We start from the raw sequence: 16,135 nt of genomic DNA, 5'->3' as shown, positions 1-16,135 counted from the left end.
TTGTTGAAGTGTATATCCATATCATCTTATACAAGTCTCTCGAAGTTTTTCCTCAATAGGTGCAACATCAACTTTCTCTCTAATGTTCTCATTCATCTTTTTATGTCCACATTCCCTTAACATCCTCATCTCTGAGTCTCATCTTCCGCTCATGTGCTTGAGCCATAGTCCAATATTCAACTTCATATAACATAGTTGACCTAACCGTCGTTTTATGAAACCTCCCTTTAAGTTTTAGAGGCATCACAAAAACCATATGACGTTCTCTATTACAAGCTTCCTTTTTTTGATAAGAAAAATATCATATCATATGTCAAGAGTACAGAAAATTGTTTATAGCATATACTTAGGTCTAACATAACATCAAATCAAAATACACCCCTAAAGGCATGTATATAGGCTTACACTCCTGAATATCCTCTCAACATTTAATTGCTTATCCTCAAAGATACATTTATTTCTAGCTTTCCATACATAGTGTATTAATGAAGACAAAGACAAGTGTCGATCCTTTGTTAATACCCTATTCTCACGGTTACATCTCCTAAACACCCTTAGAGTCATCTAAAAGTGGACATGTCCTGCCGCATATGAAGCTAGTCTCTGACCCTCCTCCATAACTTAGCAAGAGTGGGTCACCTAAAAAAACAAATGCTTATGCATCTCCAACACCTGACAACAAAATGTACACTGTCTATCCTCCAAGTACTCCTGCTTATCTTTGGTGCGAAGACGTCCTAAGGCGAGCATCTAGTAAGTAGTAGCGTGACTAAGCTGCAAGTAAGTCTTCCACACCATTCGTGCCCCTACCTTCTTTGGACTAGGATGTTTAAAAAAGTCATATGCCCAAGCCACTCCACCGTCCTGTGTGAACCAACCTGCCCGTCTTTGTCCAGCAGCAGTCGGTGAGCCCGCAGTCGACAAATTCAATCCCAAATCAACAATAGCCTCTTAATCAAGGAGTCTGTAGAGGCTACTTCATGCCTCATATACTTGTGGTGGATGATCCAAAGAGCATCTGCTTTCACCACAATCGACCAAAGCACTTTAGTTAGCAAAGCTAAGTTCCAACTCTTTTAACTCTCGGAATTCCAAGCCTCCTTCCTCCTTAGGTTTACACATATCAACCCAAGAAACCGAAGGATGCTTAGATGTCCACATGAAAGACCTATAAATACTATGACTTCCAGAGGCACGGACAAGATAGACATCCAGAAACATTCCATGTCTTGAAACACCGAGGGAAAAAGTGTAAGTACCCTAAGGTAGTTTTGATGTGATCAACCAAGTCAGGTTAGGTCCTGTTGGTATTTAACCCCGGTGTCTAAGTGTGCAAGAACTTAGGAGCACAGAAAGTCGAGCGAAAGACGCAACCAGCGAGAAGGACGACACGGAAGAGAGTCGACGAGCTCGGAGGTGTTGCGAAAAAGTACGCTGACGAACGAGAAGGAGGCGCGCGACGTTTCCGAGGGACGAGAAGTGGGAGTGGAAGACTGCTCGAATGCCGGAAAATGGGTTAGAATGAGCCTTATTCCGGATGACCGAAATCACCCAAGTGATCGGAACAATGGAAGAAGCTGATCTGCCTTATGGAAGGCGCTTTCGATGAACAGTGTGAAGGCACCTTCATGCCTTCAATGGCTTGAAGGCGCCTTCCCAGTGACTGTTAGCGAAGATAAAACTTTATCTTCGTACGGATAAAATTGCCACGCTGGAGGTGTCTTCCAACCTCGGATAAAATTTTCCAGGAGCTATAAAAAGACCCCTAGAGCTAGAAATAATTTAACAACTCTTGTATTCAAACCCTATCCTAAACTCCAGCCAAATAGATGCGGTTTTTCAGTCTGTTAACCCGAAGACCAGCCCAAATTCGTGCAAACATATAGATAATGCAGCAATCGAATTCTCATCACCTTTACTGAATAAAAGGAGATCATCAGCATAAGCTAGGTGAGTTAGTCCTAGAGGCGCACACTGAGGATGAAATTGGAAGGTCGAACCAACTATGCACGGCTGGATTTGCCTCCCAAAGATTTCTATACATATTCCAAATAGATATGGTGACAAAGGTCTCCTTGCCGCAATTCCCTTGAATAGCCCAAAAGTCCCACTATTAATGGCAAGTGAATATGAGATAGTAGTCACACATTCCATAATTCAATCTATAAACCTTCCTAGAAACTACAACCCATGAAGAGACTCCTTCAAGAAATTTCAGTGGACCGAGTCAAAAGCCTTTTGCAAGTCAATCTTCATAATGCACCAGCTTGTGACGGGTGGACAAACTTATCTATAATATCTACTAGACGACTTGCTAATAACTTTAAGATGACATTATAGAAAACTGTACAATGGTACAACGGAAGATAGGTTTATAATCTGTCACTTTGCTAGCATGAGAAGACTTCAGGACTAGAGAAATCAAAGTATGGTTCCATTTCTTAAGTAGCTTCCCGTTGCTGAAGAAAAATCTCTTCCAACAATATCCTGTGCTCGATCCATAGTCATCTTAGCCCAGGCACGCTGATCTCCTATGTCAAAGAGCACCTCCTTTATCTCCTTGACCGTAGGAAAATGGACTAGCTGATCATGCTGCGATGTTTGAATGAACTGACCAAATTGCAAGCAAGATGTTGGAAATTCAATCCAACCCACTCGCGTGTTAAGTTGGTTCTGAAAATAATTAATAAATACTCCAACAACCTCCCCAAATGATTCAATAAGATTGCCATCCTCCATCTCCACCGTTGTGATTTCATTGTGTTTGTTATTTCTTTTTACAAGTGCATAAAAAAAGAGGAGTTATAATCCACCTGTCTAAATATCCTAGCTTGGCACTCTGTAGGCAGAAACTGTGTTCAACAGCACTTAAAAGAGATGCAACTTGTTGAATTTCTTTGTAATTGGCATCCATGGTGCCACAGTCGAGCTTCTTAAGCTTCCTCCAATCTCATTTGTGCAACTACTGCTCGTGCCAAAATATACTGAAAGTGCAAGGCATTCAGAATTCTCAAGCCTGATTTCAAAAGTTTTAGAGCCTGCATAATTCTATACTGCATTTTTCCTTAGCCAATCTGCTGCTTATAGGTTCTCCACTTGGTTTTAACCAAGTCCGAGAAGGTGGTGTTGTGCTTGGCCCACAGATTAAAAAACTTGAATGGCTTAAGAATTTGAATGCCACTGTTCAGAATACAGACAATGCAGGCCAAATGATCTGACAGATAGCCTTGAGGTGTTGAGGCAAAATTCTGTAACTCAACCTCCAGCCAACATTATTCACTAACACTCAGATCAAGTTTACTACATATGTGACTGTTGGACCATGTGTATCTACATCCTGTATGGCTTAAGTCCAGTAACTACAACAAAGTTCTGAAAATCACTAAAACTGTTCTGTGAGAGAGGGAGTCCTCCAACCGTGTCCTCCATTGATAGATAAGCATTAATATCCCCCCTAGGACAACCCAAGGCAAAGTCATATCATCTAATAAATGCTGTAAGTTTTCCCATAATGGTCTCCTTCCCATAGTAGTCTACCATACACAAAAGTGACAGCTATGAGTCTGTGTGTCAATTTGCAGGTCAGTTGACAATGCACAAACTGATCATGCCATTCTCGCACCTCAAGTTCAGCCCTTTGTTCATCTCAGATCAACAATATTCTACTCCGACCATCTGGAACATCCATTTGTTCCATCTAGAATTGCTGAAACCACCTCAATTTCAAATTCTGATAACTATAATTTAGTTTCCAGCACTTGTAACACTACCAATTTGTTGTTACAAAGGAAGTTCTCCACTCCTTTTTGTTTGAGGCCTTTATTGAGACCTCGTATATTCCAGCTAGCAATCTCCATTCTTGTTGTCGAGCTACTCGCGCCCTTTCACCTTGTACCCTCCTACATAGTTTAGTATCATAAATGAGACTCTCGCAGAGATAGTTCTCGTATTGTTGTATGATGTATCTTACTGCTGTTTGTTTTCCCTTGCTGACCATTTCTACTTGCTTGCCTGACATCCAGTGCCCTGCTCATGCTCCTGGTCATAGGGGCTGTCTCGTGGAATTCCCCAGTTTCTGAAGGGACAGTTTCTGAACCAGTGCTAGTTTTCATTGCTGCGATAGTTTCCAAACCTATGCCTATTTGTGCCAATCCATATTGTTGTTTCCTGCTTCCTTTCTTTCTTCCATATTGCTGAACCACCCCTTTCTCAGTTACAATTTCCTTGCCTTTATTCAAATGAGCTCCATCTTGTTGGAACTTCAATGCTTCCTCGTGGTTTGTTATTTGGCCAACCTCCTGCTGCCCCAAACTGATATGAGTGTTGTCAGAAATGTAGCCTCTAGATTGAGCTGGTGTACTCCCGAGCCAGTTACAATTTCCTTGCCTTTACTCAGATGAGCTCCATCTTGCTAAGACTGCAATGTTTCTCTTTGATTTGCTATTTAGCCAACCTCCCACCCTAAACTGACTTCACGATTTTCAGGCAATGTGGTCTCTAGATTGAGCCGATAGACTTCTGAACCATTGACAGCATTGAGGGTGTCCCCATGTGGCCTGGAACACGGCTGAGTTGAATTACCACACTGAGAATCTTACAGTGCTCTTAATAATGACCCATGTGTTGATTCGAATTGAAGAGGTAGAGCTACCTTAATACCTCCTGGTAGCATAATGGGGATAGAATCCAGTGGTTCTTTGGTCATACTAAGTAAATGTATCAACCCCTCCATCCATTTGCAAAACCTATCCTAGATACTTAAAACTTTTAGTACAGGTAACTTGTCTTCTCCTATATTAACATTGCCACGTCTACCACTACTAAACTAAAATTCTATATATTCTGTCTTTATTCCACTAAACTTAAAACTTTTAATTTTCAATGTCACATACCAATATTCAAGCTCAACATTTGTTCCTTCACAAGTATCATCGATCAAAACAATATAATCCACAAAAAAACATGCACCATAATAGCATGTATTGTATGTGTCTAAGCGAATTCGTCCATGATTAATGTAAAAGGATAGAGACTTAGAATTGATCTTTGATGTAACCCTATCTTTATAAGAAAACTTTGGTTAATCCACCTCGAGTCTTCAATTTTGTCAACATCTTCTTTGTTTGTTTTTATATAAGGGACTAAAACACTTACTCCCCACCTTCCTTGAATAGACATTGTTTTGTTTTCAATATAAGTTTGAGTAACTTCATAAGTCATTTAACATCTTGCTTTTTGCTTCCTTAGGCACTTTCATACCTCTATCAAAATATCATCTGATTCAACTACTTTTTCATTTTGTATCTCATTTAAAACTTATTCTACTTTTGAATTCTACGATAAAAATTTTAATTTATATATTCCTCTGACTTATTTAAATTACCTAAGTTAAGTTCTGAACCTTCATTAAAAATTTGATGAAAATATCTCTTCCTTCACTCTATTATTTCCTCATCATTCATTAACGTCCTATTGCATTCATCATTAATGCATTTTATTTGGGTAAGTTATCTTGTTTTCCTCTCTTGTTTTAATTATTCTATATATGTCCCTTATAAGCATTTAAAAGTTTCATTCTTAACTTCACTTATCACTTTTTTTTTTTGGCCTCTTTCTTGGCTACTGCATACTTTATTAAATTTTCTTCATTCTTACAAGTGTATAATAACTTGTAGGTTGTTCATTTTCTCCTAATACATGTGCTCTTACCCTCTCCTTAAATATATTTTGCTTCTATCCTTGAACTTCTACAACTTGATTCTAAGAATTGTCTCATTTTCCTTCTATTAATACTATACTTAAAGCGCATATCTAGTACTACTAACCTATGCTAAGTAATTAAATTTTCTCCAAGAATAACCTTGTAATATTTACAAATATTTCTATTCTTCTTTCTAACCATAAGAAAATCAATTTGAAACTTACTCTTCTCACTTTTAAGCATAACCAAGTATTCTTCTATTTCTTAAAAAATGTATTAGCTATTATAAGTTCATATAATAACAACAACAATTAAGCCTTATCCCACTAGATGGGGTCGGTTATATAGATACTTTTATGTTGAACTCAATCTCCTACTATATCATCATCTATACTTAAATAAATTTTATCTTATCTTATTATTGCTAACCAAGTCTTTTTTAGTCTTCCTCTTCCTCGTTAGATATGTGCATCTGTCATAGTTTCACATCGCTTAACTAGAATATTTATTAGTCGTCTAAGTATATGTTCGTACCATCTTAAACGTGTCTCTCGGAGTTTTCCCTCATGCAACTCCGATTTTCTCTCTAATTCTCTCATTTCTTATTTAGTTCATTCTCGTATGTCCACACATCCATTTTAACATCCTCATCTCTGCAACTCTCATCTTCTGCTTATGTGCTCGAGTCATAGCCCAACATTCAGTTTCATATAACATAGCAGGTCTAACTACAGTTTTGTAAAATGTTTCTTTAAGTTTTAGAAGTACTTTACGGTCACGTAAAACACTCAATGCTCACCTCCATTTCAATCATCTTGCTTGTATTCTACATAAGACAACTCTCTCAATCGCTCTAAGTGCAAAATGATCCTAGATATCTAAAGCTTTCAGTTCTAGGCAACTCATCATCTCCTATCTTAACAATTATCTCATTATGTATAATATTGCTAAACTTAAATTTCATATACTCTGTCTTTATTCTACTAAGCCTAAAACCTTTCACTTCTAATATTTCTCGCCGAGATTCTAATTTAGCATTTATTCCTTCACGTGTTTCATATACTAAAACAATATCATCTGCAAACAACATGCACCACGATACTGTGTCTTGAATGTGTGCAGTGAGTTCGTCCATAATTAGTGTTAAAACGAGAGGAACTTAAAAATGATCCTTGATGTAACCCTATCTTTATTGAAAATGTTTCAATTACTCCGCTTAAAGTTTTTATTCTAGTCGTTACATCCTCGTACATATCTTTAATTAGTCTAATATATGTTACGCTAATACCTCTCTTTTCTATAATTGTCCATATAATTTCTCTTAGGACTATCATAAGCTTTTTCTAAGTGAATACCATGTGTAGATCTTGTTTTTGCTCCCGTTATTTTTCAATTAATTGTCTAAGAACATGTATAGCTTCTATTGTCGACCTTCCAAACATGAACCTAAATTGATTTTCGGTTACTGTGTCTCCTTTCTTAATCTTTTTTCTATTACTTTTTTTCCAAAGATTCATGGTATGACTCATTAGTTTAATACACTTATAGTTTGCACAATTTTGTACATCTCTCTTATTCTTATATAAGGAAACTAGAGTACTTATCCTCTGATCAACATTTTTTTCATTTTCAATATCATATTAAATAATTTTATAAGTCATTCAATACCTGTTTCCCTAGACACTTCCATACCTCTATCGAAATATCATCTGGTCTAACGACTTTTTCATTGTGCAGCTCAGCTTATTCTACTTCTAAAGTTTAAATTCTACGATAAAAAAAATAAATTTCTATACTCATTTAACCTACTTAAATTACCTAAGTTAAGCTGGTCACCTAAACCTTCATTAAAAAATTGATGAAAATACTTCTTCCACCAATCTTTTATTTCTCCATCATTTACCAGTACTTATTACATTCATTTTTAATAAATTTTATTTGGATAAGATATCTTGTCTTTCTTTCTCTCACTTTAGCTATTCTATAAATGTCTTTTTCCTCTTCTTTTGTATCCAATTTTTGATATAATTGTTTAAAAATTTCATTTTTCATTCACTACTCTCTTAACTTCTTTCTTGGCTATTGCATATTTTTTTAAGTTTTCTTCATTCTTACAAATATATAATTCCTTATAAGTTATTCGTTTTTCCTTCACTTTCTCTTATACTTTCTCATTCCACCACTAAGATTTCTTACTTAGTAGTGAATTTCCTTTTGACAAGTACACTCTTAGCCAAGGTTTAAAATTTCGACTCGTGCCGAGGTTTCGGTTCTGGACCGGAACGATACGATTTCGGTACCGTATCGTGTCGTGCCGAAATAGTTTCAGTATTTTTTTAAATATAAAATATATTAATTAAAAACTAAAATATTTAACATAAATATTTAAAAAATAAACAAGATAAAAATAATCTTTTTAAAAAGGAAAATATATGAAAATAGATAAATAAATAAATAAATAATTTGTCATAATTTTTAAATTGAAATAAATGAAATATAAGATTAATTAGATAATTTTATTAGAGTTTAATAAAGTCTCTTTAGATTATCTCCATCATAGCTAGGAGTTGATGAAAATAATTAACCTAAGTTTAATTAAAAAAAATCTGAAATCCGACACCACTTGCGAGCCCGCACGACTTCGGTGCTGTCACGGGGTTGCGCGACCAGCCATGGCCACGGGGATTGTGTGACTCCTTCGGCGCGACCACGTTAGCCGTGCGACCCCTCTGCAGTGACCGCAGGGTTGCATGATGCCTTCGCGACGACAACGGAAGGGTTATGCGACCCCTCCGCTACTGTTGCAGGGTCGAGCGACCCCTCTGCTATGACCACGGGGTCGCGCAACACGTCACACCTGTCGTGGGTCTGGTGTCGGGGTCGTGCCGGTGCTGATCGCCGAGCGGAACGAGACGTTTTGCCCGTTTCGACCGTTTCGGCACGGCACTTTAAACCATACTGTTAGCTACTACATGTTGTATTAGAATCACCGTATATTTCACTTAATACTTGTACTCCTACCTTCTCTTTAAATATATTTTGTTTCCCATCTTTTAACTTCCACCACTTAATTGAGTCGTATATATTTTCTTTTTATAGATACTATGTTTGAGGCGTATTTATAAGTTCATATGTTATCACAAAATCCAATATAATTTTTCCTTCTTCATTTTTTGTCTCAAAATGATAACTTTCATACATCTTATCATATTCCTCATATCTTACTCCTCCATGTCCATTCAAATCTCCTATCAAAATCTTGTTTGGCATAATTTTTTATACTACCTCATCTAGTTCTTCTCAAAACTGATATTTGGTGTCTTTATCTAATGCTACTTGAGTTGCATACATGCTAATAACATTAATAATTTTTTTCACCACTACTCTTTTAAGAGTTATAATCCTATCCCCCTTCCCAATTACTACTACTTCTTCGTTTAACAAACTATCAACAACATAGCTACTTCATTTCTTATTTAACTCCTTGTGTGCCATAATTTACAATCTGAGTTCACTGTTATCTGTCTTTTCTCCTACATATTTGTCTCTTATAGATATAATATATTAATTCTTCTCCTAATTATCATATTTATTAACTCCATTATTTTACAAGTAAGTGTTCATATGTTCTATATTCTAAATCTAAAATAATCAGTACTCTTATAATGTTTGTTCTTATCCAACCTATGGTATGAGAACTCTTACATACACTTAAGTTCTCATAGAAATGTAGGGACCCTTGCCAAGAACCTGCAGTCGAACCCTACAACGCATTCCTTTTGAAGAATAACTTAACATTAACACAATAGTTTGGTGAATTCATTTATAGGACATTCGCATGTGTTTGATGTTAACTATCAACCTAGCGCAACCCTTAATTTTTTTAATTCAAGCTTAAGACCGGCATTGGTAGTTTTAATATAAGTATATAACCACATAATGTAAGATAATAATTCTAGTTATTAAGGCATGATCATCAATTCAGGAGTTTATTATATTTGTTATTTTAAAATTTCATTATGGAAACTGATTATATAACTAAACCTTATTTGAGTTAATCTCGATGCACTTTAAAGTGTGTCAAAGTGAGTCTAAATGATAAGGTACTGAAATTGTATTGCTATATTAAAATACAAAGACTCCACCACATAATAACAATTTATGCCTTGCCCTAGTCCACTATAAAATAAACTGCATATTAGGGACATCATATCAAAGGTGTTCTAAAGAATAGCGAATAAAATGAAGAATTTTATTAATCATTTTTTGAAACATTACAATAACATGATTCCTAACAAACAGTACTAGAATACGTATATTGGGACAACCAAAAGAGCTTGTGGAATAGCAAAAAATCATCAAATAGAATGTGAAAGATGATGGATTTATTACCCACCTCTCAGAAACGAAATGGTTGCAGGAGTAACTGTGCTAACCCTTGAGCCGGGTATCTCATTTTTAATGTAGTAGCTGCTGCACCCGCCCAATGCTGGATTTGGATCAACAATGGCAATATTTAAATGCTTTGTAAAAGGTGTACTTGCTGCAAAGTCAACAATAGGATTTCTTAGGGATGTAAGATTAATTATAAGCACCAAAAGCCCTATCAAATCTAAAATATATCCACAAATCATAACAAGTGAGAAGCTAATACTAACTGGATTTAAAATACTGAAGAAGAATTGACATCCTAATATATGCAAAGTCTGGCTTTAGGCAGATCATCCATCAATCAGAAAGATGATGAGACCAATATGAGCATATACAACAATACATTTCTTGTCAACTCAATAAACTACAGCATTAAAAAGTTTGGAGGTTCTCTATACAATGGAACTAGAAAAATAAACCAAAAGCTAACCTGGAAAAGCTATATTACATTAGTAAATACCTACACAGGGCACTTGCAAGGGCCAGTCCAACCATTCCACCACCAATGATGGCCACATCAAATGGTTCAGAATTAGTGGTTACACCATAATTCTTTTCACATACCTAGACAATCACAACATAACATTACTTTCATCCTACAAAATCTTAAAAATGCAAACATAATATGAAAGATCAGGTATTTAAATAATAATCAAAGTATGCAGTATGAAAGACACTATACTATAGTCCAAAAAATAACAACAATAATCAACCAGAATCTGCAGTATAAGTAACAGCAAAATAGAAGTGAAATGTAACATGCTTGAAGCTTTGAAATCTGTTTTTGGTGGCAGGAAAAAGGTCGTGACAAGAAAAATATCACTGGCAATTATGATAAGCTTTGTTAAGGAATTTGCTCTGACATCAATTTGTAACACTGAAAAATAGAATTATTATACTAATGGAGGTGAATGAAGGGGTCATCCTAATTGTGGTCAGCCCACAATTTACATAAATATTATGCTAGTTATTGTTCTCTGTCAAATTAAGCTCATTGACACTTGTCATCCAATTTATGGTTTAGTGGAAGGCAGATCATAAATATGCCATATCAGGTGTTATTTGACAATATTGGCATGGATTTAGCAATTAGCAAATTGCCTAAAACTCTTCATAGAAACAAGGAAAAGGAATGGATTTTAAATTGGTAATTGATTTTAGTGGTTGCCTATTTTAATTGTCAAAAGGTTGATAATTTTTAATTTGGTAATATTATATTTCCCAACTAGGGTATTGCTTTCACAGTTTAGGTAAGGTTGTTTATAAAAGTTATCAGTTCAATGTATAGGGTATCATTCAACTAATAGAATTCTAATTTGATTAATTTTTAGAGTTTTAATTCAATTTTTTTGTTGCATTAATTAAGTATCAGAGTCGAGTTCCTGAGTTCCTATTAGGTTTGTTCATGTATGAGCTCCATCCATCAGATCTCTCCTTAAATATAAGGTTTGTTCCTCTTGGTGAACAGTTGCTCTCTTCATCCTCGACGTAATAGATCATGAATAATTTGTAATGTAAGTATTTTTATTGTAAAACACGTCCAACAATGAATACCCGAATAAGATGAGGACTATTTACACTTTGGCTCCATAAATCACTATAGACACTCCATAAATACCAAGTGGGTTTTCATAGCGTGATTTGTTCTAAAGCAAGGCCGCTTGCTTATTTATTTATTATTAGGACTTTCATCCCTTTTGTCATTCAGACAGCTAAAGATTTTGATGAGTTAGGCAAAGGATTTAAGTTAGATACGTGGTCGACCCACACTAGGTCTGCCATCCAACAAGTAGAGATGAATACATGAGCCCCTAAAAAAATAAAAAACCCTAAGTTTCAATTGTCACAGTAATGGTCATGTGGCATCTAAGTGCCCACAAACTTGTAGCCTTTGAACATGAACCCAATCCTAAGGACAAAGTGACATACTTTCCCACACCAAGAAATTGACCCTCTTGACGAGCACCATGAAAATGAGCAAAGTGAAGAACAACCATAGATTTGAAGCAGTGCATTGTACCCTTTCCACGCTCACACTTGACAACACATGGAAACATACTACCATCTTCTACACATGCAAAATGATGGAGTAATTCTTGCATAGTCATGATCAACAATGGGAGTTGCATGAATGTAGTTTCACACATACCCTTTCAAGAGTTCAATCCACCTCTGAACTACACCCGAGTCCTATGACGTGGCATTGGTAAATCAAACCTCCCTTTCAAGACCTCCCTCCTAATTACGCACAATGGTTAAAATATCCATTACTATAGACGAGAAAAAAAAACTTTTTTAAGCACAATGGGTAAAATATGTTACCATACCTAGCAGCAAAGCCTAGCAAACTTGAGTCCAAACCTATGCCACAGCACAATGGTTAAAATATCCATTACTATAGACGAGAAAAAAAAACTTTTTTAAGCACAATGGGTAAAATATGTTACCATACCTAGCAGCAAAGCCTAGCAAACTTGAGTCCAAACCTATGCCACAACCAAACCAACATCTTCAAAATTATCCCTCCACCTTCTGGCATAGCCCCAATTGGAAGAAGGAGTCAAGAGTCATGATAGCATCAATAATCTAGAGCCAGAGCCTCACAATTGGCCCTAGAGATTCGCCAAAAGATTTTAAATGAATTCCAAGAAATAACTAATGAAGAATTACCCAACGAACTCCCACCTATGCACACAATCCAACAAATCATTGATTTCATTCTAGGATTAAAATTTCACAGCATACTGAACTATCATATGATTACATTAGAGTGTGTTGAACTTAACAAGCAAATCAAAGGACTTATAAAGCTTTTATTAGAGAATGCATAAGTTTATGATCGTTCCAACCTTATTAGTCCTAAAAAAGATGGCTCTCGGAAAATGTGCATAGATAGTGATGCCATCAACAAGATCACGATTAAGTATAGGTTTCCATACTGAGACTTAATGAAATGCTTGTCTTGATAGAAGGAACTTGTTGATTCTCCAAGATCAACTTACGTAGTGGATATCGGCATCTTAGAATTAGGATTGGCAAATAATGGAAACCTATCCTTAAAACTCAAGATGGACAATATAAGTGGTTACTAATGGCCTTTAGACTTTCATATGCTTCTAGTACCTACATAAGGTTGATGAACCAAGTCCTAAAACCTTTCATATGAAATTTTTTTGTGGTCTATTTTGATCCATAACGTGACATATAGTGACCAACTTAAGCATATTCACCTCATTCTAAAGATCCTTACGATTAATCTGCTCTTGCCAACAACCTCATTCTTTTAGGCTTATCATTTCTGTAGAAGGCATTTCAATAAACCTAGAAAAGATTAAGGCAATCCAAAAATGACCAAGCCACAAATCCTTTCAAAGGCTCAAAACTTCATAGCTTTGCAAGCTTCTATCAATGGACTTTAATACCATTATGGCTCTCACAATGAAATGCCTAAAAAAAGGAGTTTCAATAGATTAAATCCATCTCAACAGCCTCTAAGGAGATCAAGGATGACTAAGGGTCCTACTCTTAAACATCCTACCATCTCTAATTCATGTAAAGTGTCTTGTGATGCATCAAGAATATATTAGGAGGCACAAGGTCACCTAATTACATTCATTAGAGAAAAATTCAATGAGACTCAATAAAGTTATTCTACCTACTGATAAAGAGTTTTATGCTTTTATTCAAGCTCCGAGGCATTTGCATTATTATCTACTGCCCCATGAGTTCAGTCTTCATTTAGACCAAAAAAATGTTAAGTTTCATTCAGTTTCAAAAGAAAGTGCAATGATGTTAGGTAGGTTGAGTTCCTACAAGAGTACACTTTTTTTCAAAAACATAGTTCTAGTGTGGATAACAAACTACTTAATGCACTAAATCATGTTGTCACCACATTACACACCACAAAAATGATCATAGTAGGATTTGATTGACTCGAACAAAATAGGAACCATATGATTTGGTAGATTTTGTGATCTTAAGATAGATGCCTATTTTAGGGCACATGCTTTTGCATTGCTAGAACTTCAATTTGAGACTTTCTTATTTGGGAATTACATGCTAGCGGCCTAAATACACTTTAAAAAGGAGACTATTGCCCTTGTATTAGATCAATTTTATTGGCTCTCATAATGTCGAAATGCTACACAAATAGTATCACAATATCACACATTGTAAACAACAAAGACAACTAAGCAAAATATAGGATTGTACTCACCGCCACTACCTATACCCTATGAGCACTAGAAAGACATTAGCATGGACTTCTTACGATTACCCTGGACCAACTAAAGCCATAATTAAATTTTGGTAGTAGATCAATTTTCGAAAATAGCATATTTTATTTTATGCAGTAAAACAAATGATGCATCCAAGTTGTTCTCTAGGAAAATTGTTCGGTTGCACAAGTTGTCCATGTCTATAGTGTCACCGTAAGGATAATGAAATTTATTAGCTATTTTTGGAAAACCTTATAGAAATTATTTGAGACCCAACTTAAATTTTCTTCCACCTTCTATCTCCATAAGACCAAGGAGAGGAGGTTGTTAATTGGAGTTTAGCAAACTTATTAAGGTGTTTAATGGGTGAAAAAAAAGGTATTTGGGATTCAATCTTGCCACTAGCCAAATTTATTTATAACAATTCAGTAAACCGACCTACAATCCATTTCAAATTCGTTAACCTTATAAACTTAATAATTTTAACTATCACTCCTCACTCTGGGATTCAATCTTGCCACTAGCCAAACTTATTTATAACAATTCAGTAAACCGACCTACAATCCATTTCAAATTCGTTAACCTTATAAACTTAATAATTTTAACTATCACTCCTCATTCTTTTGAGTCTGAGATCCATGTCGATGTCATGACGAAAATGGTACTAAACAATAAGGCTTATAAAATTCAAGTTGATGCACATTGTAAGTTTAAAGAGTGCAATGCAGGATCTATCTATTATGCATTCACCCAAAATGTTGGTGCAAATATGCCCCAAGTATGAAAAAAATAGCTTTCAAATGTCAAACTAATGGATAATTTCCATATTTCTCCAACTTATAGTAGAAAATATTAAGTACAAAAAAAATTATACCAAAAGATGATCGTTATCTTTTGCCATCCAAAGGCATTTTGCATTTAAATAAAACTATTTTACAACAAAGAGAATATTATAATATACAATTTCTTCCCGCACTAGTTTAGCTATAACAGTAAAACTAAATTGGCATGGTGATTAATTCATTACAGAATAGTCATTAATTATCATAAAAATAACCAATTAAAGGAATTTTGGTTCACATACCATTTCAAAATGTATGCATCTATATTTTGTATACAGAATCAATTCATTTCAACAAGAAATCAAAAACACAAACAACCTTTTCCATGAATCAAAATATATCACCTTAATTACAACGTTATCATCCAATATCATTTATGCAAGTAGAATTTTAAGTTTCTCGAGGGAAACATATGTTGCCTATTAATCTATATATTGGGTCTTGATTAGTCACTTGTCAAACTCAAGATCTAGATTACTCCTCAAAGGAAAGAACTCCATAGTTCAAATCTCCACTTAACCATTAAATGCATAAATTCGAGGGCAAACTAACTCGAATGCAAGATCTAAAGGAAAATAGCAAAGATCAACCAAAATCAAAACTTGGAAGGTTCTCTCGAGTACTTCACCTAATTGAAACGATTGACACACGAAAATCAAATTAGCATTATATTGAAGACAAAACTATTGTTTCAAGGTAACGAAAGAAATGAAACTCACAATTACTACAAACAATTCTTCGCGACCTCCAACTCTAAACTCAACTATTAGCCCCTGGGAGGGGGAGGGGGAGGGGGAGGGGAAGGGAAATATCACCATAGAAGATTAGGATGAAACTCTAGGATGATTCCTTTTTAAAGACACTATTAGGGCAAAGTGGGTTGGGCTTAGAAATCCTAATGGGCCTAATTGGTGTTTAATTTTTTAGAAACTCTCCATTTGTCA

At 35.4% G+C, this 16,135-nt stretch overlaps 1 protein-coding gene across 2 annotated transcripts in view; it reads right to left on the bottom strand.

Annotated features, from left to right (window-relative positions):
- LOC122016950 (ubiquinone biosynthesis monooxygenase COQ6, mitochondrial-like) overlaps positions 1–16,135 on the bottom strand; it is a 36,210-nt gene that overhangs the window by 13,956 nt on the left and 6,119 nt on the right. For both annotated transcript variants that reach the window (XM_042574391.1, XM_042574392.1), the window contains exons 3-4: positions 10,597–10,696; positions 10,098–10,244 (exon numbers count right to left, since the gene is read on the bottom strand). In XM_042574391.1, the coding sequence (XP_042430325.1) occupies positions 10,098–10,244; positions 10,597–10,696 (247 nt within the window). The remainder of the gene's footprint in view (positions 1–10,097; positions 10,245–10,596; positions 10,697–16,135) is intronic.

This window comes from Zingiber officinale, chromosome 8B (assembly GCF_018446385.1).
Source record: "Zingiber officinale cultivar Zhangliang chromosome 8B, Zo_v1.1, whole genome shotgun sequence".
NCBI lineage: Eukaryota > Viridiplantae > Streptophyta > Magnoliopsida > Zingiberales > Zingiberaceae > Zingiber > Zingiber officinale.
Note: the sequence above shows the minus strand (reverse complement) of the source record. Positions and strands in the feature narration are given on the sequence as shown.